The 22,237-nt window shown below is 37.6% G+C and overlaps 1 protein-coding gene across 1 annotated transcript in view; it reads left to right on the plus strand.

The window, feature by feature from the left end:
• Nucleotides 1–22,237, plus strand: part of REV3L (REV3 like, DNA directed polymerase zeta catalytic subunit) — a 184,669-nt gene that overhangs the window by 121,426 nt on the left and 41,006 nt on the right. Inside the window, exons 17-20 of the mRNA XM_065888547.1 lie at nucleotides 6,628–6,820; nucleotides 7,966–8,077; nucleotides 13,795–13,910; nucleotides 17,320–17,438. Coding sequence (XP_065744619.1) covers nucleotides 6,628–6,820; nucleotides 7,966–8,077; nucleotides 13,795–13,910; nucleotides 17,320–17,438 — 540 coding nt within the window. The remainder of the gene's footprint in view (nucleotides 1–6,627; nucleotides 6,821–7,965; nucleotides 8,078–13,794; nucleotides 13,911–17,319; nucleotides 17,439–22,237) is intronic.

A 22,237-nucleotide genomic window follows, 5' to 3' on the forward strand; every position in this document is an offset into this window, starting at 1 on the left:
ATTTTGGATGATCTGTCCATTGGTGAAAGTGGGGTGTTAAAGTCCCCTACTATTTCGGTGTTACTGTCGATTTCCCCTTTTATGGCTGTTAGCATTGCCATGTGTACTGAGGTGCTCCTATGTTAGGTGCATAAATATTTACAATTGTTATATTTTCTTCTTGTATTGATCCCTTGATCATTACATAGTGTCCTTTGTCTCTTGTAGTAGTCTTTATTTTAAAGTCTATTTTGTCTGATATGAGAATTGCTACTCCAGCTTTCTTTTGATTTCCACTTGCATGGAATATCTTTTTCCATCCCCTCACTTTCAGTCTGTATTTGTCCCTAGGTCTGAATTGGGTCTCTTGTAGACAGCATATGTACGGGTCTTGTTTCTGTATCCAGTCAGACAGTCTATGTCTTTTGGTTGTAGCATTTAATTCATTTACATTTAAGGTGATTATTGATATTTATGTTCCTATTACCATTTTCTTAATTGTTTTGGGTTTGTTTTTGCAGGTCTTTTCCTTGTCTTGTATTTCCTGCCCAGAGAAGTTCCTTTAGCATTTGTTGTAAAGCTGGTTTGGTGGTGAATTCTCTTAACTTTTGCTTTATCTTTAAAGGTTTTAATATCTCCATTGAATCTGAATGGGATCCTTGCTGGGTAGAGTAATCTCGGTTGTAGGTTTTTCCCTTTCATCACTTTAAATATGTCCTGCTACTCCCTTCTGGCTTGCAGTGTTTCTGCTGAAAAATCAGCTGTTAACCTTATGGGGATTCCCTTGTATGTTATTTGTTGCTTTTCCCTTGCTGCTTTTAATATTTTTTCTTTGTATTTAATTTTTGAGAGTTTGATTAATATGTGTCTTGGCGTGTTTCTCTTTGGGTTTATCCTGTATGGGACTCTCTGTGCTTCCTGGACTTGACTATTTCCTTTCCCATGTTAGGGAAGTTTTCGACTATAATCTCTTCAAATATTTTCTCAGTCTCTTTTTCTCTTCTTCTTCTGGGACCCCTAAATTCGAATGTTGGTGCATTTAATTTTGTCCCAGAGGTCTCTGAGATTGTCCTCAATTCTTTTCATCGTTTTTTCTTTATTCTGCTCTGCAGTAGTTATTTCCACTATTTTATCTTTCAGGTCACTTATCCATTCTTCTGCCTCAGTTATTCTGCTGTTGATTCCTTTTACAGTATTTTTTATTTCAGTAATTGTGTTGCTCATCAGTCTTTGTTTGCTCTTTAGTTCTTCTAGGTCCTTTTTAAATGTTTCTTGTATTTTCTCCATTCTGTTTCCGAGATTTTGGATCACCTTTACTATCATTACTCTGAATTCTTTTTCAGGTAGGTTGCCTATTTCGTCTTCATTTATTTGGTCTTGTGGGTTTTACCTTGCTCCGTCTGTAATGTATTTTTTTGTAGGGTTTTTTTTTTTGATGGGTGGTACTGTATTTCTGTCTCACTGGTTGTTTGACCTGAGACATCCAGCAGTGGAATTTGCAGGCAGTTAGATAGAGTTGGGTTTTGGTGCTGAGATGAGGACCTCAGGGAGGCCTCACTCCGATTGATATTCCCTGGGGTCTGAGGTTCTCTGTTAGTCCAGCAGTTTGGACTGGGAGTTCCCACCACAGGAACTCGGGCCCAACCTCCAGCCTGGGCACCAAGATCTCACAAGCTTCATGGCACGGTTAAAAAAAGAAAAGAGAGAGAGAGAGAGAGAGAAAGGAGCAGTACAATATCAAAGAATAAAAAAATAAAATTAGAAAGATAGAAAATACATTAGGAAAAATAAAACTATAATTGAAAGAACTGCAACAAGGTAAAATAAAACCACAACAGAAAAAAGAAAGGGTGGGGGGAACAAGCCAAAAGGAGAGAACAATGACAAAGTATAAAGAATAAAATAAAATTAGAAAAATAAAAGATTTATTAGGAAAAATCAAAATATTAAGGAATCAACAACATTGAATCAACAAAGCAAAACAGAACCCCAATCTAAAAGACGAAAAAAGAAAAGAAAAAAAAAAAGCCTTGGCTATGGGGGTGGAGTTTAGGTGGGGGGTGTAACTTAGGCAGAGGCAGGGTTTTAGGGTGGGGCAGGACCTAGGTGGTTGGTGGGGGGTGGTGTGTTCAAGTGTGGGGCAGGGCCTCTCAGAGGGGAGAGGCAGCACGTGGAAAGGAGGGCCTCTGGAGTGTGGAGTTCCAGAGTTTGGAGGTAGGGCCCTGAGTGAGGGTGTGTGGGTGGGGTTTAGGCCCAGCGTATTGGGGTGGGTCTCCGAGTGTAGAGGTGGGGCCCTGGGTGGGGGTGTAGGGGCGGGGCTTGGGCTCCCCTTTGCAGGAGGGAGGCTTGGAGTGCACAGGATTAGGCCCAGGAGCCCAACAGGTTCCCCGGTGCCTAAGTAGACAGGGAAAGCGCTGGCCCTGTTCCCTTCCATTTCCTCGCACCACTCCTGCCCCATCTCCCCCAGAGTCTCCCCCGTCGCCACTGGACCCCTAACCATGGGTGGGTCCCACTGGGTGTAGGAACTCCTGCCCTCCCCCAGCCACCCCTCAGCCGGTCCCAGAGGTCCAGCCTTTACTTTTGCTCCCCCTTTCCTCCCTCCCATTCCTTCCAGACCTGCATGGCTAGAGGGCACCTAGGTGGGCAGAGGATCAGGCCTGGGATCTCATCAGGTTCCTGGGGGTCCATGTGGGCAGGGGACGCCTGGCCATGCTCCCTTTTGATCCTCTGCCCTTCCAGTGGTCCCCCAATTTCCCCCTTCGGTCGTGGGATTCCTTCCCCTCCCCAGCCGCCCCTCAGGGGCAGCAGTCCTGGGCCACCTCCAGTTCTCCTCCCCCTTCACTCCCCCCATGCCCCACGTCCTACCCAGTCGGTGGGGGTTCCTTCCATCCCCTAGGTGTCTATAGTCCCACACTGGTGTCTGGTAGGTGCCCTAGTTTTGAGGAGATGTGAATCCACGTTCTCCTATTATGCCATCTTGACTCTGCCCCCCTTGTCCCTTTCTTACCCACGTCTTTACTGATAACACTTAGTACATCTCTCTCTCCATCTCTTCATTCCATATGTTGGCTTAGAAAAAAATGCCCCTAAGAACACTAATGCATTTTATGTCGAGGAATAAAAAGGCAAAATTTGAGTGTGCAATTTGACCTGGTATATGAATAAGTCAACCTCCAAGACTTTTCGACCTGAAATTGTCTTCAGTCTTCTCCATAGTCTTTCCACGTGTTCATTGTTTTCTAATTAAAGTGGGTTTTTTGTTTTGTTTTGTTTGGGTTTGGAGAGAGGTTTTCCATTTCACATTTTTGTACATGCTTATCATTTAAAAGAATAAATCCTGAAGAGTATATATTTAAAAGTAAAAGTTCTTTTCATTAGCTCCCCATTTTACTTGGTTTGATTTTTTTTAATATTGTTTTTTAAAAAAATAGAAACAGCAATATATATTTAAGGAAAGTGGTAGATTTTTAGAAATTTGTTTTATTGTTCCATATGCCTTATACATGCATAATTAATGTTCTTATATTTTAAAAAGTACTTAATAACAAAGTTACTAATGAATGCATGCACTATTGCATACATGTACATGGTAAAAAATTTGACATCATGACAAAAAGATTACCACAATGTTCATTGCAGCTCTATTTACAATAGCCAGGACATGGAAGCAACGTAAGTGTCTATCAACAGATGAATGGATAAAGAAGATGTGGCACATATATACAGTGGAATATTACTCAGCCATAAAAGGAAACAAAATTGAGTTATTTGTAGTGAGGTGGATGGACCTAGAGTCTATCATACAGAGTGAAGTAAGTCAGAAAGAGAAAAACAAATACTGTAGGCTAACATATATATGGAATCTAGAAAGGAAAAAATTGTTCTGAAGAACCTAGGGGCAGGACAGGAATAAAGACGCAGACATAGAGAATGGACTTGAGGACATGGGGAGGGGGAAGGGTAAGCTGGGACGAAGTGAGAGAGTGGCGTGGACATATATACACTACCAAATGTAAAATAGCTAGTGGGAAGCAGCTGCATAGCATAGGGAGATCAGCTCGGTGCTTTGTGACCACCTAGAGGGGTGGGATAGGGAGGATGGGAGGGAGACACAAGAGGGAGGAGATATGGGGATATATGTATATGTATAGCTGATTCACTTTGTTATAAAGCAGAAACTAACACACCATTGTAAAGCAATTATACTACAATAACTATGTTAAAAAAAAAAAGACAAAAAGATTTCCATTGAAAAGTAAGCTTCTCTCCCACCTGACTAAGCAGTCCACTTCCCCAAAAGCAATAAACAGTTTTATATTTTTTGTCTCTTTGCAGACATTTTCTATGCATGTACTTAACATTTTTAACATACATGGAAGCATACTACACTCGTTCCATTTATCCGTGTATTATGGTGGTCTTTCCATTTTAGGACATGTAGATCTGGCTCATTCTTTTGAAAATTTTAAAGGCTACAGAGTTTTCCATTCTGTAGTTTTTATGGAAGCCACATAATTTATGTAACCAGTTCCCAACTGATAGACATTTAGGTTTTTAGTCTTTTTAACTTATAAAAAACTGAAAATATTATCATCTTTAGTGAACATCTTTGTGCATATATTTTGGCTACATATATGAATATATCTACAGGCTTATTCTCAAGAGTATAAATGCTAGATCAAAGGATATGTCTTTTTTTCTAATTGAAGTATAGTTGATTTACAACATTATATTAGTTTCAGGTGTACAACATAGTGATTCAATTTTTTTTTTTTTTTTTTTTTGCGGTATGCGGGCCTCTCACTGTTGTGGCCTTTCCGGTTGCGGAGCACAGGCTCCAGACGCGCAGGCTCAGCGGCCGTGGCTCACGGGCCCAGCCGCTCCATGGCATGTGTGATCTTCCCAGACCGGGGCATGAACCCATGTCCCCTGCATCGCCAGGCGGACTCTCAACCACTGTGTCACAAGGGAAGCCCAGCAATGCTTTTTAAACAACAGTATCTCTACGATTGTCTTAATCTTTTACTTGCCTCTGCAGATAACACTAATGCTTCATCAGTTCTAATGTAATGGACGTAAGACATATCCAACACCTAAATTTCAAGAGCAAAGGAAAAAGTAATGAACTTCTGATGAAACCCAAGTGAAGAAAATATCCAAAACCTATGGGAAAGTTATGTAGAATGCAAACTCCTCTAACAGATAAGGTTATGCCATAATTTTGCAGCTGAAATGTTCAGGATCTTAATCTATTTTTGCGAAATAAAAGTGAAGTTGAGGGCTTCCCTGGTGGCGCAGTGGTTGAGAATCCGCCTGGGGATGCAGGGAACATGGGTTCGTGCCCCGGTCTGGGAAGATCCCACATGCTGCGGAGCAGCTGGGCCCGTGAGCCATGGCCGCTAAGCCTGCGCGCCCGGAGCCTGTGCTCCGCAACGGGAGAGGCCACAACAGTGAGAGGCCCGCGTACCGCAAAAAAAAAACAACAAAAAAAGTTATTATAAAGTAATGGCTGTATTTCCCTGTACTGTACAAAATATCCTTTTTGCTTAAATATTTTATACATAGTGTTTTTTATCTCTTAATCCCCTGCCTCTATCTTGACCGTCTCCCCTTCTCTCTTCCCACTGGTAACCCCTAATTTGTTCTGTCCTTTTAAAATTTTGGTAGATATTTCTAAGTTGTCCTCCAAAGACATCTACCAAATTCTACTCCCATCACTAAGGAGAGCCTTGCATTTACATTTCTTCAACAGATGGCATGCAAGATAAATACAAAATATAAATCCTTTATTAAATTTATATGATCTGAGTAATTACCAGTAGTCTACTAATTTTTCATTGCCAGGTATATGTGTATTACTGGTACAATGATGGCTATAATTCTAGCTGTAATCATTAATCATCCAACATATATCTTGTTTTTCTTACCCAGAGTTTATTCTTACTGTCGTAGAAAGATAACAAAGGATTACAGTTAAGAAGAGTTTTTATTAGCATAGGAAAATAAGTGTAAAAAGCAAAATATTACATTTTTTGCATTATATGTCAAAGAGAAAATGTGCATAGGCAAAAAGCTGGCTATTGTGTAGTTGACAACATACAATTCTTATGATTTTTTTTTTCAGGAAAAACTGTAATTAAAAATCTGCCTACTATGTACAAAACTCTAAATTTAAGTAGCCCTCAGAGGACTAATAGGTAGGAGTTTCAAACTAAAAAATATCTGTCTTTTCCATTTAAAATATAGGTAAAACTATAATTAACTGGGTAGAAAGTAAAAGGTAAAATCAACAGACTTTGGTTTGAATGTACGACCACCTGGACTAGTCATTCTCTTTCTCAAATAGAAATTGCGAAAATTCAGAGGCACTGCATGTACTCTAGACAGATAGTTTTAAGTGTGTGTTGTCATTAAGAAATTACAGCGTAAGCAGATTTTCTAAAAGAAAAACGTGAATTGATTTAAGCTAATCTTAGAAGTAAAAATCTAGTTTTAATTTGTGGAGTGTTAAATTGTGAATGTGTCCTTTATAACCATTTTTTTCTGTAATTTTACACGTGTATTTCCTTAGAGTCTTAGTGAAACATACTTCTTTCGGCATGTCTCAAAAAAAATGTTTAAAAGTGTGATTTTTATTTCCTTTTATAGATACAAAATCTTACTCTAATCAGTGTGGAATTACATGCTCGAACTAGACGAGACTTAGAACCAGATCCTGAATTTGACCCAATCTGTGCTCTGTTCTACTGCATCTCATCTGACACTCCACTGCTGGATACAGACAAAACAGAACTCACAGGTGTAATAGTGATTGATAAAGACAAGACAGTCTCTAGTCAAGGTATTGTTCATTTTTATTAATTTTATACCTACCTACACTAGGATGAACCTTTTAATGGCACAGTTTCTTTGCTCAAGATCTAAACCAAGCATAAGGAACTCTTCTGTAAAATGTTTGCTGAGGTGGGAGTAGGAAATGTTGTCTATAGCTTTGTCCTAAATTCATTATTCTTGAATTATTGTTAGAAGTCAGAAACAATACAATATAAAGAGCTTAATAAAATTTCTAATTAGCATATCTAATTTGATCTAAATATTATTATATAAAATTGTTAATACTGAAGTCAAATAATTGTGTAGGTTGGGTGGACAGCCTTCCTTATATATGTATGCTGGTATTTTGCTGCTAATACAGAGTTTCTCTTTACTTTAAGGAGTTAAGTTACTACTGTAAGTTAATGGTTTATAAAAGACTTAAGATATATTCTAATTTTGTTGATATCTCTTCCTAAATACATACACTTTTGGTTCAGAGGTTCTTCATATAGGATACCATGTAAGGCAGTTTATAAAATACCAGGTGTTCCTCTGCAATTTTAAATAGTAATATGTGAATTCAGTCAATTGAGGAGGAAGTCTTAACATATAAAAAAACTGTACAGGAATTTGCAGTTTAATCAGTGATGTGCTTGAGCTGGCTTGTACCAGTTCACAAGCCAATTGCTAAATTTTCATGAATTTTTTTGAACTAGTTGATGTCACATTGGTAGTTTCAAATTAGCCATGGTGGGAAGTTTTCACATCTTGGATATAGACAAGAAGTACAAATCAGGGCTTTTTTTTTTTTTTCCTGGAGAGGTGCTTATAAGCATTCTCCAGCATACCACTGAGTAAAATATTCTCCACTAAGCAAGCCTCTTCCTGTAGGAAGAAACAAAGTAATTTTTCTTTTTGGGTGACATGTTATCTGGGGAATTTTGTGAATGTAGACTTTTCAGGAAAATAATTGAAAATATGAAATTTGAATTTTCAGTTACATGTACTAGAAAACCTTTAAGAAAATTTTCAAGAAACTGAGCTAATTACATATTTACTTTGGGGAATGCTGTCTCATTTTAAAGTATTTTAGGTGCATAGTCTTACTCAAAAGTAAGGGATAATATTACTTAAATAATTATATATAATAAATATTTTGTTTATTCTTAGATATCAGATATCAGACCCCATTGCTTATTAGATCTGGAATTACAGGACTAGAAGTTACCTATGCTGCTGATGAGAAGGCACTTTTTCAAGAAATTGCACATATAATAAAGAGGTATTGTTTTGTATTTTCTGATTTTTTTTCCAGTTTTTGTTCAGAGTCCTTTTGTGCTACTGTTGATCAATATAGGTGAAAGTTAAAAATAGGAAGTGATGGGCTTCCCTGATGGTGTGGTGGTTAGGAATCGGCCTGCCAGTGCAGGGGACACAGGTTCAAGCCCTGGTCTGGGAAGATCCCACATGATGCCGTGGAGCAACTAAGCCCATGCGCCACAACTACTGAGCCTGCGCTCTAGAACCTGCGAGCCACAACTACTAAAGCCCATGTGCCACAACTACTGAAGCCCACACACCTAGATCCTGTGCTCCGCAACGAGAAGCCACCGCAAGAAGCCCATGCACTGCGACAAAGAGTAGCCTCCACTCGCTGCAACTAGAGGAAGCCCACGTGCAGCAACAAAGACCCAACTCAGCCACAAATAAATAAATAAAAAAGAAAAAAAATTATAAAAAAATTTAAAAAAATAGGAAGCGAATCCCTTCCTATGGCCCTTGAAAGAAAAGTTAGCCCAGAAAGGATTTTACCCTCATCTCCAACCACCATCACCATTTCCAGCAGATTAGGAATAAGAAAAGGAGTATTCTACTCTCAGGATTTGGGGCCAGTGAAAGAGAAATATTGGCTTAGCCTCTAGCTTTCCCAGTTGGATTTTAGCATTTTTCTATGGTGATGAAATAATGGGTAACTGTACTAAAGTTAAATTGTATTATTCATTAAATAGTCTTCTACCTTGGGAGCCAGCCACCATTTCAGTACCTTTTTTCTTTTTTTTTTTTCAAGAAAATTTTTTCTGAGTTTTAAATCAGTATTTCCAAAAAACTTTGGAATGTAATTTGTTCATAAATTTAGGACTATCTGGTACATACTCTTTTGTGCACATAGTTTATTGAAAATCTCTTTTGACCATTTGATAGTTGGCTTTGATGCTTGATAGTAGAATCTTGTCAAAATTTATGAAAGTTTTTAACCAAAAAAATTTTAATTTAAAAATTAAACAATTAAGTGGATCTCTTTTGCATTTTCTCAAGAGTATAACTCTTAGTAGCCATTGCCCATTGCTAGATTTAGGTTTTTAAATGCCTAAAGCAGGCTGGAAAATACTCTGGATCCTGATGTATGGATAAAAGCTGTCCTTGAGCGTGTTGTTACACTCAAGCCTTTCTGTTCTGCTTTTGTAGTCGAACTTTTTCCTATAAAACTGAGATGATATCCTGCATTAAAGATCAAGGTGGGGCTTCCCTGGTGGCGCAGTGGTTGAGAGTCCACCTGCCGATGCAGGGGACACGGGTTCGTGCCCCGGTCCGGGAAGATCCCACATGCCGCGGAGTGGCTGGGCCCGTGAGCCATGGCCGCTGAGCCTGCGCGTCCGGAGCCTGTGCTCCGCAACGGGAGAGGCCACAACAGTGAGAGGCCCGCGTACCGCAAAAAAAAAAAAAAAAAAAGTCAAGGTGATGTTTTACTGACTCAACATCTGATTGCATCCCAGATGGGTTAACATAAACCATTTTGAAAATCAGAAAACCAGAAAACGTTTGCAGTGAAACAAAATTAGATTAAATGTCAAAGCATAAAAGAAATGATATGCTGCTACCCACCGCTCTAGGGAGGAAAAAAGAGGAATGTATTTTTACTATTTATTGCACTGGTGACTGGATGGATTCCCATCCATTTGAGTCTTGCCATTGTCAGTCCTATCTTTTATCTTCTCATAGAGATATCAACATGTCAGGTACTTTCAGTGCCCCCACTGCAAGCAGCTTAGCAAAAGGAACATGTAAGAGTTTTAGGCAGATACCATTTTATGTGCCAGCACATATCCAGTAATGTCCCTGGGCTTTGTATGCTTGTCTTCTCCTTGTCAGGTTTATTCCCAGCAATAGGATTACCTGTGAACATTGAGAATCTTGTCAATCATTTGCAAGTGTAGTAACTTTCTTAAATGTCCATAACATGAATTATACTGGTTGTTAAGAAAAATGCAGTAAACAAAATAAAACTAACTTCTGGTTCTTATTCAAAAGATGATATGGCTATTAGAAAAAGAAGAAAAATGCTTAAATATCAACATTTCAATTCTGTAATGTCCTTTATAAGTCCAAACAGCTCCCTAAAAGATTATTTCCTTCTTATACCTCATTTGTTGAGCACCTCCTCTACACAGGTTTCGCTAAGAGCGTAGGCTTGGGAGTCAGCCAGCTCTGTCTTTTTGTCTTGAGCAAGTTACTTATCTCTCTAAACTTTGGTTTCCTCATCTGTAAAAGCGGTAATAGATACGAGAATTAAGTGAGATAAAGCACATAAAACTCTTAGCTTGGTCAGTACTTAATTGTTAACTCTATGTGTAAGGTACAGTTCTTAAGTGCTGAATATAAGATTGAATAAGATATAGATGTATATTCTCAAAGAGTTTTATTGTCTTTATTTTTCTGTTCTTAATATTTACCTGCTCAGGTGGCAAACACATAAAATAATGCAAAGCTATATTACACAAGTAAAATCAAATTTATTATCTTCTTGTCACAAACATTTTTCTCTTTATGTATTTCCTTGAACTATTAATTTCACATTTCCCTGGACTCCCTAACTTAAATAATTTAAGTTTTGAGTCCTACCTTTTTTTCTCCTCTAATCCATGCATTACATCCTATCCATTTAACCTCAGAATTATCTTTCAAGATCATTCCTTCTCCCCTCCCCTTCCCCATGCCCATTGCCACTCCCCTAGTTAGAGCCCCCTCACCTCTCATCTGTACAGATGTTATTGGGTTATCTAAAATATTAATTGTAAAGCAGCTTTTTTCTGCCTAAGCAAATAAAATTATTTTCTTATTTGCTGCTTTTTCTGATGCTTCATCAGAAGCACAGTTTTGTTCTTCACTACTAATCCTATCTACCCAACCTTCTTCTTTCTATAACTTAGAAACCTGGTAGAGTGAATAAAATTTACAAAAATTGCAGAACAAATCACCAAGATTTTGTTATTGTCACTGAATGTTTTCACAGAAGAAATATGGAATCCTTGGGACTTTGAACTTGAAAAAGATGTTTTATGAGCTTTGAGAGTCTTGTAAAACTAAACAGCCTCTAGGTCAAAAAATAAATATAATAGATCTGAAAAATACTGAAATGGCAGTTTTTCTAAAAGAACAAAATCTATTAATAAATCCATTAAGAGAAGCATTAAGGGTAGCTTTCTGTTTTTTCAGTGGTAATCTCTGAGCAGTAGTAGTTTATAAAATAGGTACTTGTTAATTGAGAAAAAAATACTTTCAAAACATTATCAGAAAATAAGTGTACTTAATCACTCTATTAGTCAGTTACCACAACAGAGCAAGTAGCTGATTGGAATAATAATTCTTATAATAAGTAGATGTTTCATGAATCAAAAAAATTCAGTTGAAGAAGGTGGAAGAACTATTTAAGAGTCAACAGAAGGGCTCTGTAATCATCTGGCATCTTCTTCATGTTGTACCCATGTTTAGAAATGTATGCGATAGGTACTTCAGCAATCTTCCAAAGTCTTCTCTTAAGATCAAGGTTGACTGTGACCAAATTGTAATGCCTTTTCTAAATATTCTTAGTATTAATGCAGTCAGCTGCATGGGTTCTTTCATGTGTGTATGGGAATCCTTCAAATCTCCTTTCCCTGACGATCCTTAGAGTCACTTAACACTTCTGCCCCAGTTTCTCAAATTTAGACATTACATAGTTAGCTTTATGGGGAGATGCACTTGTCATGCAGATCATCTTTGACTGCTCTGAGAAGAGTTTAACTTTAATGGAAGAGTTGATGAAGTTGCTATCAACAAAGATGTGTTGAGATATTGGATGTTATTTTAGAAGACTAATGAGCAGGAAGGGTGTTAGGAGACTTCTCTTTTCTTGAAGCCCTAGGACTTTTCTGGACTTCCTTTTTAAGAATGAATCTACCCTTTTAACCTCTGATCTCTGAGACTGGGCCTTTGCCTCATTGTTGCATATTGTCTTGCTTGCTTTTGCTTCTCCCCACTCTCTCGTGTTATAATCCTGCTCTTTGTTCCAGAATTACCAGCCACGTGGCACTTTCTACCAAGAAAACACTTTTATAGGTCGGTGAAAAGATCCATTTGGCTGTTCTATTAATCATTTTTATTAAATTAAGTGGTTTTCTCAGAAATTTCAGTCCTTTTTATATAGAGGAAAGTACATGGATATATGTTATCTTTTTCTCCTGACAAGTTTGAAGGCTACTTTGTAAGTCTGTAGTATAACAATGGATCACAAGCAGATCACTGGATATTGAAATTTACATTAGGGAATGTATTTTATAGGGCCTTTAAGGAATAGGAAAAATGAAAAGAATATTATTGCAGAAGTTTGAGTCTAATTCTTTTGACATTAGCCACTTAAGTAAGGAGACATTTTTGTGACATTCTTATTTTTATTATCTAAGTAAAAACTAATGTCATTCAATACCCATTTAAAGAAATTAGCTATGAAAGTATGATAAAATATTAGCAAACCAGTTCTAAAAATAGATCTGGTCTTCCCATGATCCACTGTTACCACAGACTTGCTGAGTAGCCATATATTGCTTATATTAGTAAACTGGGGTAATCTATAACTGTAGACGTTGGTGAAACTTAATAGTGTTAAGTGATGTAATATGGACAGGCTGCACATCCCATAATTCAGAGTGACTTTATAAGCAGTTATGTAAAACCCAGCTTTATAAATTTTTGTGATCTTTCACTCTACTTTTTTGGCTTTTATGAATAATGGTACAATAATCAGAGTAATTTGGAACTTCTAATTTGATAGCATTACAGTAATTTTCACTCTCAAAAGTTTTTGTTCTCCACCTAAGACTGTAATCAGTTCTTCTCTTGCCCACACAATTTTCCCATTGAAGTAAATCTTCATGCTTATTTTCCTTTGTACTATAATCAGACATTTTTTTATGGTGGTCACGGTGGAAGTCCTCAGAAGAAGCTCAAAGCAGCTCCTTCTAAGGTGGATGCAGATTGTCTGTTCAGTTCTACCAGTGCAACTGTGTGACCACAGTGAGCGTATTTTTCACCTAGTTTCTGACGTTTAGCTTCCCCACATTAATCTCACCCCTATTAATATTTAATTCTTCCATTAAACTGAGTCACCTTCCTCTTAAGTTTAGAGGACGAACTTATCATTACAGAGGCCTTACTTTATGTGAGGACCAAGTCTTTACTAAGAGGGAAAAGGAAGAAATTTTCATTTTTTTTCTCAGCATTACAACTGTTTAAGGACAGTAGAGGGTAGAGGGGTAGAGAAGTGACAACAAAATGACCTGAGGGATCATTTTCAAAATACAGTATCCACACATGCCCTCATACTTCACCCTGCCCCTACCCACATTATATCTCAATTATACCCTCACTCATACACTTTACTGGTAATGCCTGCCTCCCACCCCAATTTTTAGCAGCCTCTTTGCCAAGTCATATCAAGTAAATACATAATCTAAGTAAAAACGACTTTTGCTTTTACAAAAGTAGCTTTGAACTAAGAACTCTAACCACCCCACCCCTTCCTCTAAAGAAATTCTATAGGCACCACTATATCACCTTTTTCCACCTGAGAAACATTATAAAATGTAGATTTTTAATTTTGTAATTTATATCATAAAGAAGTAGTTCTTCTGCTTAAAGGTTCAAACGTGTGGTCCTTGTTTAATTTTTTCATTCCTTCTTTAGGTATGATCCTGATATTCTGCTAGGATATGAGATTCAGATGCATTCCTGGGGTTACCTCTTACAGAGGGCTGCTGCACTGAGTGTTGACTTATGCCAGATGATCTCTCGGGTGCCAGGTAGGAAGCACTATGAATGTTTTATTGTTAACTACAGGGCAAATTACAAATAAAGACAAGATTATTGTTTTAGCCTGATTTTTAATACTAAATCGTGTAAGTTCTAGATATACATAACTCCATTATAAACTTTAATCATAGATATATCCCATTTTTTTCCAGCTTTTTTTTTTTGCGGTATGCGGGCCTCTCACTGTTGTGGCCTCTTCCGCTGCGGAGCACAGGCTCTGGACGCACAGGCTCAGCGGCCATGGCTCACGGGCCCAGCCGTTCCGCGGCATGTGGGATCTTCCCAGACCGGTGCATGAATCCGTGTCCCATGCATTGGCAGGCAGACTCTCAACCACCGCACCACCAGGGAAGCCCTATCCAGCATTTTAACATAAATATTTTTCTGCATTATGAGATAGTCTTTATAATCATTATGAAGCATATAACATTTCTTTGACTTGATATACCATAATTTTATTTTATTTGTCTGGTTCTATGTTTTATCCATTTGGTGAGGAAGGAGGAGATGGTAGAGGAACACTAACTGTTTTTTTATTTGGGTGTCAGGCTAAAAAACTACATGAATTTTGAAGGCTGTTCTCCAATAGTGTGATTCTAATTGAAGAGAGGGGCAGTAATAATATTCATACCAAAATTAGTTTTTTTGTTTTTTTTTTGTTTTTTTTTTTTTTTGCGGTACGCGGGCCTCTCACTGTTGTGGCCTCTCCCATTGCGGAGCCAGGCTTTCGGACGCGCAGGCTCACCGGTCATGGCTCACGGTAGCAGCCGCTCCGCGGCATGTGGGATCTTCCCGGACCGGGGCAAGAACCCGTGTCCCCTGCATCGTCAGGCGGACTCTCAACCACTGCGCCACCAGGGAAGCCCCCAAAATTAGTTTTTAAAGCATTTTTTAAATTATGTTTTGTTTATAGTTACTGAATTTTTAATAACTTTGTTTTAAAGGCCCCCCTCCCCCAAGTTGGACTAGGACAAAGTAGCATATACTTTGGGAGGCATAAAGATCAAATACAAAATTAGTAAAACCAATCAAGATACCTCCTGAAAGGGGTTATGAAGTCAATAAAATATCTAAAGTGTTGGTAAATGGAAAGGGAAAAGTTGAAGTTGAAGAAGATTCAAGGACAGTAAATATTTTGAGCTTTGCAAAAGTTTAGAAGAAAAGGCAGAGCTGCTTTTAGTTTTTCATTGCATTAATTGTTTGTAGCTTCTCTGTCCCTTGAGTGATAGGAATAGTGATATATCTCAATTTTTTCAACACTTCATTGGGCATAGGTTTCTGAACATTCAGGATAGGTAGCATGGGTGTTCAGTGCACTTATTAATTAATTAATTGTAATGACTAAGGTATATGACTTCAGAATAATGAATGAAAGTTCCTGTCCTTTTAGAACACTGCTGAAACCATTTTTATGAGGCAACATGGTGCAGTAGAAAGGGCATGCAGTAGAAAGGGCATGCAGTAGAAAGGCATAGTAAAGAGCACCAATGGTAAAAAGCACACATTCTGGAGAAAGACCACCTGGGTTCATATCCTCGCCAGCAGGATTCAGACATCCAACAGGATAGGTTTCTTAACTTATCGATACCTCAATTTGTTCATCTGTAAAATAGGGAAGTAACAGAACTTATCTCATAGTGCTATAATAAAATACTTAGAACAGTGCCTGAGAACACAGTAAACATTATGTGTTTGTTAAATGAAAAAATGAAAGGAAAAACACAACACTTTTTTAAAATTGATTTACAATATTGTGTTAGTTTCATACAGTATAGCACAGGGAATTATATCCATTATCTTGTAATAACCTATAATGGAATATAGTCTGCAAAAATACTGAATCACTATGGTGTACACTTGAAAAAAATCTCTTAAACATTATGTTTTTAAAATAAAGAAGAGCAGTAGGTTTGTGTACATGGTCTTTGGAATCAGGTAACCCAGGTTTAGAATACTGGGTTTGTTACTGTATGGCCTGGGACAAGATAAAACATTTCTGAGTAGAATGTACTATAGTGCAAAATAAAAATTATACTAACATAATAAAGTGGCTGTATTAAAATAAAATAAATAATGTTAGTAAAGTTCTTAGAACATAACAGATATTCAAATATGGTAAATATATTTATTATTCTAGAGCCTCTATCAACAACATTCATGTATACCCAGTGTTATATAGGAGAAACAAATTTTAATTTCTAATTCTAGATAAAATCATCACTTAGAAACTAGACTCAGAACTCTGTTCACTGTAAGAGGAACTCTTCATCTAGTTCTCCATATGTAGTTAATAGAATTTCACCCTGAATATGAAAATCATTAATTAATGTCAACAAATTTTCAGAGATTTTTTTTTTAAATTTAAGGACATTTTATTTAACTGAATATATTCAGATACTATCATTTCAACATGTGACAGAAGCCTCATTTCTTGGTACACGGGCCTCTCACTGTTGTGGCCTCCCCCATTGCGGAGCACAGGCTCCGGACGTGCAGGCCCAGAGGCCATGGCTCACAGGCCCAACCGCTCCGCGGCATGTGGGATCTTCCTGGACCGGGGCACGAACCCGTGTCCCCTGCATCAGCAGGTGGACTCTCAACCACTGCGCCACCAGGGAAGCCCCAGAGAATTGTTTAGGTTAAAAATTCTACCATTTTTTCCCCAAGAAATGACCAGTTTAATAATAAATATTTTTCATCCAAACCAAAGAAATGATGTGGTATTAGGTATTCATAAAAATAGCACCAGGGCTTCCCTGGTGGCGCAGTGGTTAAGAATCCTTCTGCCAATGCAGGGGACACGGGTTTGAGCCCTGGTCCGGGAAGATCCCACATGCCGTGGAGCAACTAAACCTGTGCGCCACAACTACTGAGCCTGTGCTCTAGAGCCCGCGAGCCACAACTACTGAGCCCACGTGCCTAGAGCCCGTGCTCCGCAGCAAGAGAAGCCACCACAATGAGAAGCCCACATACCACAACAAAGAGTAGCCCCCACTCACCACAGCTAGAGAAAGACCGTGTGCAGCAATGAAGACCCAATGCAGCCAAAAATAAATAAATTTATTTAAAAAACAAATAGCATCAGTAATTATCATATTTAAAGAGAAAAGCATTTATTTTTTTAAAAAGTGTGTGTATATATGTTTTTATTGTTAAAAAATATATACAGTTTTCAGATACATTTATTTCACAAAATTCTTTTATAATTTAAAGAGGAAAGAAAAATTGTTTTATTAGTCAAAATAATGATTTTTCTCTTAAGCCTAATACAAAATAAACTGTGAATTACATTTAATCTTTAGTCTTCATCTTGAATTTTTATTCTCATCTTCTTTTGCATGGTTTGCTTGGAAATTTGGTTTCTGTGAGTCCTGATGCAACCTATATTCATTTCTATAGATGACAAAGTTGAGAATAGATTTGCAGCCGAAAGAGATGACTATGGGTCGGATACAATGAGTGAGATAAATATTGTTGGCCGAATTACACTAAATCTTTGGAGAATCATGAGAAATGAGGTAAGGTACTTTATCTGAAATTTGGTTTGGAAATAAGAGATTAGATCAATATATAGTGATTTTAATCATTATAGAATATTAGTATAGCTTCCTATATAGCTTATGCTTATTTGTGAATTATTTTTATTATACTTAAGTAGAGTTTCAAAAATAAGTACTACTTTCTAAAATGCAAAGCTATAGAAGTATTTAACTTTGTTATTGATGATTTTTTTCCCCTGTTTGTGTCTAAGCACAAATAGCAGTGGATATAAAAGTCTACAGCTATCATAAAATGTTATCTTGTATGTATGGAATGTTGTATAATTTCATCATTTTTTGCTCTTAAATCATTTTTACATTCAAGGCCAGATAAACTCAGCTTGACCTTTTTGATTTATTACAGTAAGAAAAATTTAGTCTAGATATAGGAAAGAACTTTTTGAACTAGGGATATTTAAAACCTGGGTCAATTGGAAACACATTACTTGGAAATAGTTAATAGCAGCATCCAGTTGAGTCTTTGGGGGCCCAGGTAAGGATTTTTGGTAGTATGAAACTATCTTATTAATAGGCAATCACTCAGAGAAATAATTCTGTCACCAAAAATGTAAGAAAAAAGATACCTAAAATAAATTGCTCTATTCTCAGATTTTGGACTTGTAATATCAGATAAAATGTTTAACTTTAAGAGAGAACTCTATTCTTCAACTACTTCCCTTTGAAAATACTTTCTATTATACACTCATTATCCGCTGTGATCTTTTCTGGCTCTTCTAGATTTATATAAAAATTTGAGTTTCCAAGCATGCCCTCTGCAATTCTTTTGGGACCAATCATGGAGTAATTCTTCCAGATAAGAAAATATGCTCTTTATATAAAATTTAGGTATTCCCATTTTTATTTTTATTTTCTCTCTGCACCATGAGCTTCAAGTTATGCTCACATTTTATCTAATTTGAAAATGTACCATACATGTATCTGCTTGAGGATAATTTTTATCCTGTTGTTCTTAAAATATTGTCAGCACAAGAATCTTCCAGTGACTTCAAAAATACAGTTGACCCTCAAACAACATGGGTTTGAACTACACAGATCCACTTATTGGTGGATTTTTTTTTCTCTGATAAATACATACTACAGTACTACATGATCCACGGGTTGGTTGAATCTGCAATGCAGATTTGCATCTACAAAGAGCTAACTGTAAAGTTATACACAGATTTTCAACTGCATGGGAGTTGGTGCCCTAACCCCTGTGTTGTTCAAGGGTCCACTGTAATTCCTAGTGACACGGCATAGGATATGGAACGTACAGAGATTGTGTGATGTATTTGGTTTGTATATTCCATTATGTATTTCAAACTTCAGTCTCCAATACTGCCTGAATGAACACATAAATTAAGTATATAAACACAAAATTAAATTATTGAGTCTTACTTAGTTTTAGGGATCTTTTCATTCCTGAAGATCCAAAGGGCAACTAGAGCAATTATCAACTGTTAGCTTAAAAATCACAAATTAGAGAGTAAATATTTTTTCAGAGTTTAGGGCTTTCTTTAGTCCTTACTGGAAATTCTCTCTAATTCTAGGCTACATATATACCATCTCTGATCTTTATTTGTATCTGTGCGGAACAACTGTGAAAAAGTTACAGTCGGGTAATTTACACCACCCCCACCCCCACTTCCTAGATGTGCCAAATTAGATTATCACTTTTTTCCTAACCCTAAGTACTCCTGGCAATTTGGAAATTTCCGTGAAATCCTGAATGAACTTGTGGGAAGTACTGTCTTGTATCTCTAGGTGGTATAGGATTTTAAGGGTTATGACTTTGGCCCTAAGAGTTTCTTCATATTAGAGGCCCTCAAACTGTTTTTTCTGGATTTAAACAGTTCCAGAAACTCCTTTTTTATCTTTATTTCTTTTATCTGTATCTCCCTCATGACACTTAGCTGTTTCTAGCTCTTTGTTTTCTTAAATATTTATAGTTTGTTTTTAATGTTCCTTATTAAAAATAATTTATATTCACTCTAAAAATTGCAGAAGAGTATGTAAAATGAAAGTGAAATCCAACATCTCCACAACAGTTGCACCCCCCCAGATACAATTTACAGTTGAATGGATACCTTTTTTTTAATGCTACTTCGGATTTTTTAATTTTTTAAATTTGTTTTTTAATATCCTAGTTTTCACTCTCCTGCTTAACATAGAATTTCTGCTGTTCCCTCCAGACTTTGAATCCTCAGTAACAAACAAAGTGCCTCTGAAATAGTGCTCATGATATGCTTGACTGCTTGAATGAAAGAATAAATGACTCTTCCCCAGAGGATTATATTTAGAGGCCTTCTGTGTGCTCGGCCCCGGGCGTCCCCGGGAGTCCCGACCAGCAGGACAAATCCTTGTGAGTCCGAGGAGGAACCTGTAGGGGTTGAAAAGAGAAGAAGGGGCAGGAGACGCGAAAGAATGGAGGCAAGACAAAATCCTGATCAAGCCTCAAACTTTTATTGCTGCAGTAGCTGTATTTATACAGTACAGAGAAAGGGGGGCGGGATCCAGAATAAGGGAAGTATTTGGCAAATTATCATTGGTGCTGTGTGCGCGGGCTTTCGTTTTAGGCGCGGGCTTTTGTTTTTAGGCGCAGGCTTTTATCTCATTAAGCAGGAAGAGAAGCAGGATGTCGGCCATCTTCTAATGGCGAAAACTTCTTGGCTCCCAACACTTCTGGATATCAGCTTAATCCAGGCCTTACAAGAATTTGCAAACTAGGTTGGAAATATATCTGATTCAATTCAACAAATATTACGGAATGCCATCTCTAATGCACAGATTTGGGCCTCGGTTTAGATCAAATTAAGATTAAGGGTATAGCTGGTTCCTCCATTTTAGCAGGCAGATTATCTGGGTGCAGATGTTGTTAGGTGGGTAGCCGTGAGGATGAGAAGTTCTCTTCTGGTTGCTTCAGTTTCAAGAGCTTCAGGCTCTTTGGGTTTGAGGAGAGAAGAGTTATTTAGGAGAATTTGAGAGTGATTAAGAAAATATAGAAGCTAGGCATTGACAGCCCATTTGAGCTTTGCATCAGCAAATTAAAGAGATACCTGCCAGCTGTGTTCAGATTCACAGATATAAGTGCAGAGTAACAGAGGGTTAGATTTGAGCACAGCTCACAAGCAAAGGGTTATGGCTTTACTAAAATTTAATTAATTAAAAGGAAGCAAGAGAGGGCAGGGAACTGAATGTTAGTGCAAGGTTGGGATTATAATGACTGACTGTGGAATTTGAGCTAGGTTAGGAGCAAAGAGGTCAGGGCACCAGGGGGAGTAACCCAGAAGGAGACGGTGGTCGGAGGATGGGTTACATGAGATTATGGAGAGGGTACAATTACTGGTAATCACAGGTCTTGAAGTATGATCGTCGGAGTGGCTAAGGTGATACGGAGGCACTGATGCGAATTACCTCTGAGACTTATTTTCTGGTAGCAGTGTGGAAGGGGGCAAGACCAGAGGTAGGAAACCAGTGAGAACATTATTGAAGTAGCTCAAATGAAAACTGACAGTGATATAGCGATTCACAAAACAATTTAGAGAGTAAATCCATGTACAGAAAGATGAAGAGGAGGAGGTGTCAAGAATGATTGTCAGGGTTCTGGCATAGATGATTTAAGATCATGTTTAGGTGGGAAAATGAAGATTAAGGATATAGAGCATGAGGTATCAGTCAGATATCCAGGTGAAAGATACTCAACAGACAATTCAATAGGGAAGTCTCAAATGTGGGGTATAGTCTGGATTAGAGGTACAGTCTTGGAAGTCACATGAGAGTGTGGATGAGCTCACCAAGAAGCGAATGGAGAGAGCGATCAGGATTGAGCCAAGCACAATTGTGTGAATGAAAATATTTTGAGGATCAGACAGAGGAATCAGATGCTACGAAGGAGTTGTCAGATAAGATAGTGAAGAACACTCCCAACAGAGTCACTAGGAAGGTCAGATGCTTCCACACAAGCATGTAGGCCTGCATCTCAGTTTGGAACACTGGAATCTGGTTCTAATATTCCCTATTACAGCATCAGTCTGTCAATAAGCATCTATTAGGTAAAATAATATGCTCCCTTGTATTCATATTTTGTCTTATTTATAAGGCACTTTTATAGACTTGTCATTTTTGACTTCTGATACTCACAAACTTGCAGGATAAGTAAAACAAGAAAGTAGTGAGGTATTATTCAAGATGAGAAAACTAACATTCACAGAAGTGACTTGCCTAAAAGCCTCATAGCTAGTATGGGGTTAAGAATCAGGATTGTGGGCATGCTCTCTGTCTTATTTTGTATATTTTATTTTAAGCATATATAAGGTAAAACATGTGTAAAATAAAATATATAAAATAAGCTCTCTGAGAACAGAGCATGTTTAAAATGACTATGTGTCTGTGTATGTATGTATATATACCCATATCCCATATATATTATATGGCTTTGATAGGGCATCTGTCACTGACCCCATACGCATGTAAGAGCCAGATGAGACATAAATGATATATACATTTAGAGGAAACACTGTTGAGTCTTGGTGCAGAGTGAGGAGGGAGTGGGAAGGAAGTACAGAGATGTTCTTGCTGTCGAACACTCTAGAAAAGGAGATAGACTTGTCACCAATAATTGGCGTGTATTAGGGTGCAGAGTAAGCAGCTGAAACAAAAAATACCACACAGCAATGAAAAAGAATGAAATATTGCCACGTTGAACAATAGATGAATCTCAAACATAATGTTGACCAAAAGAAACCAGATAAATAATAGTACATGTTAAATGTTTCCAT

Source organism: Phocoena phocoena, chromosome 12 (assembly GCF_963924675.1).
Source record: "Phocoena phocoena chromosome 12, mPhoPho1.1, whole genome shotgun sequence".
Lineage (NCBI taxonomy): Eukaryota > Metazoa > Chordata > Mammalia > Artiodactyla > Phocoenidae > Phocoena > Phocoena phocoena.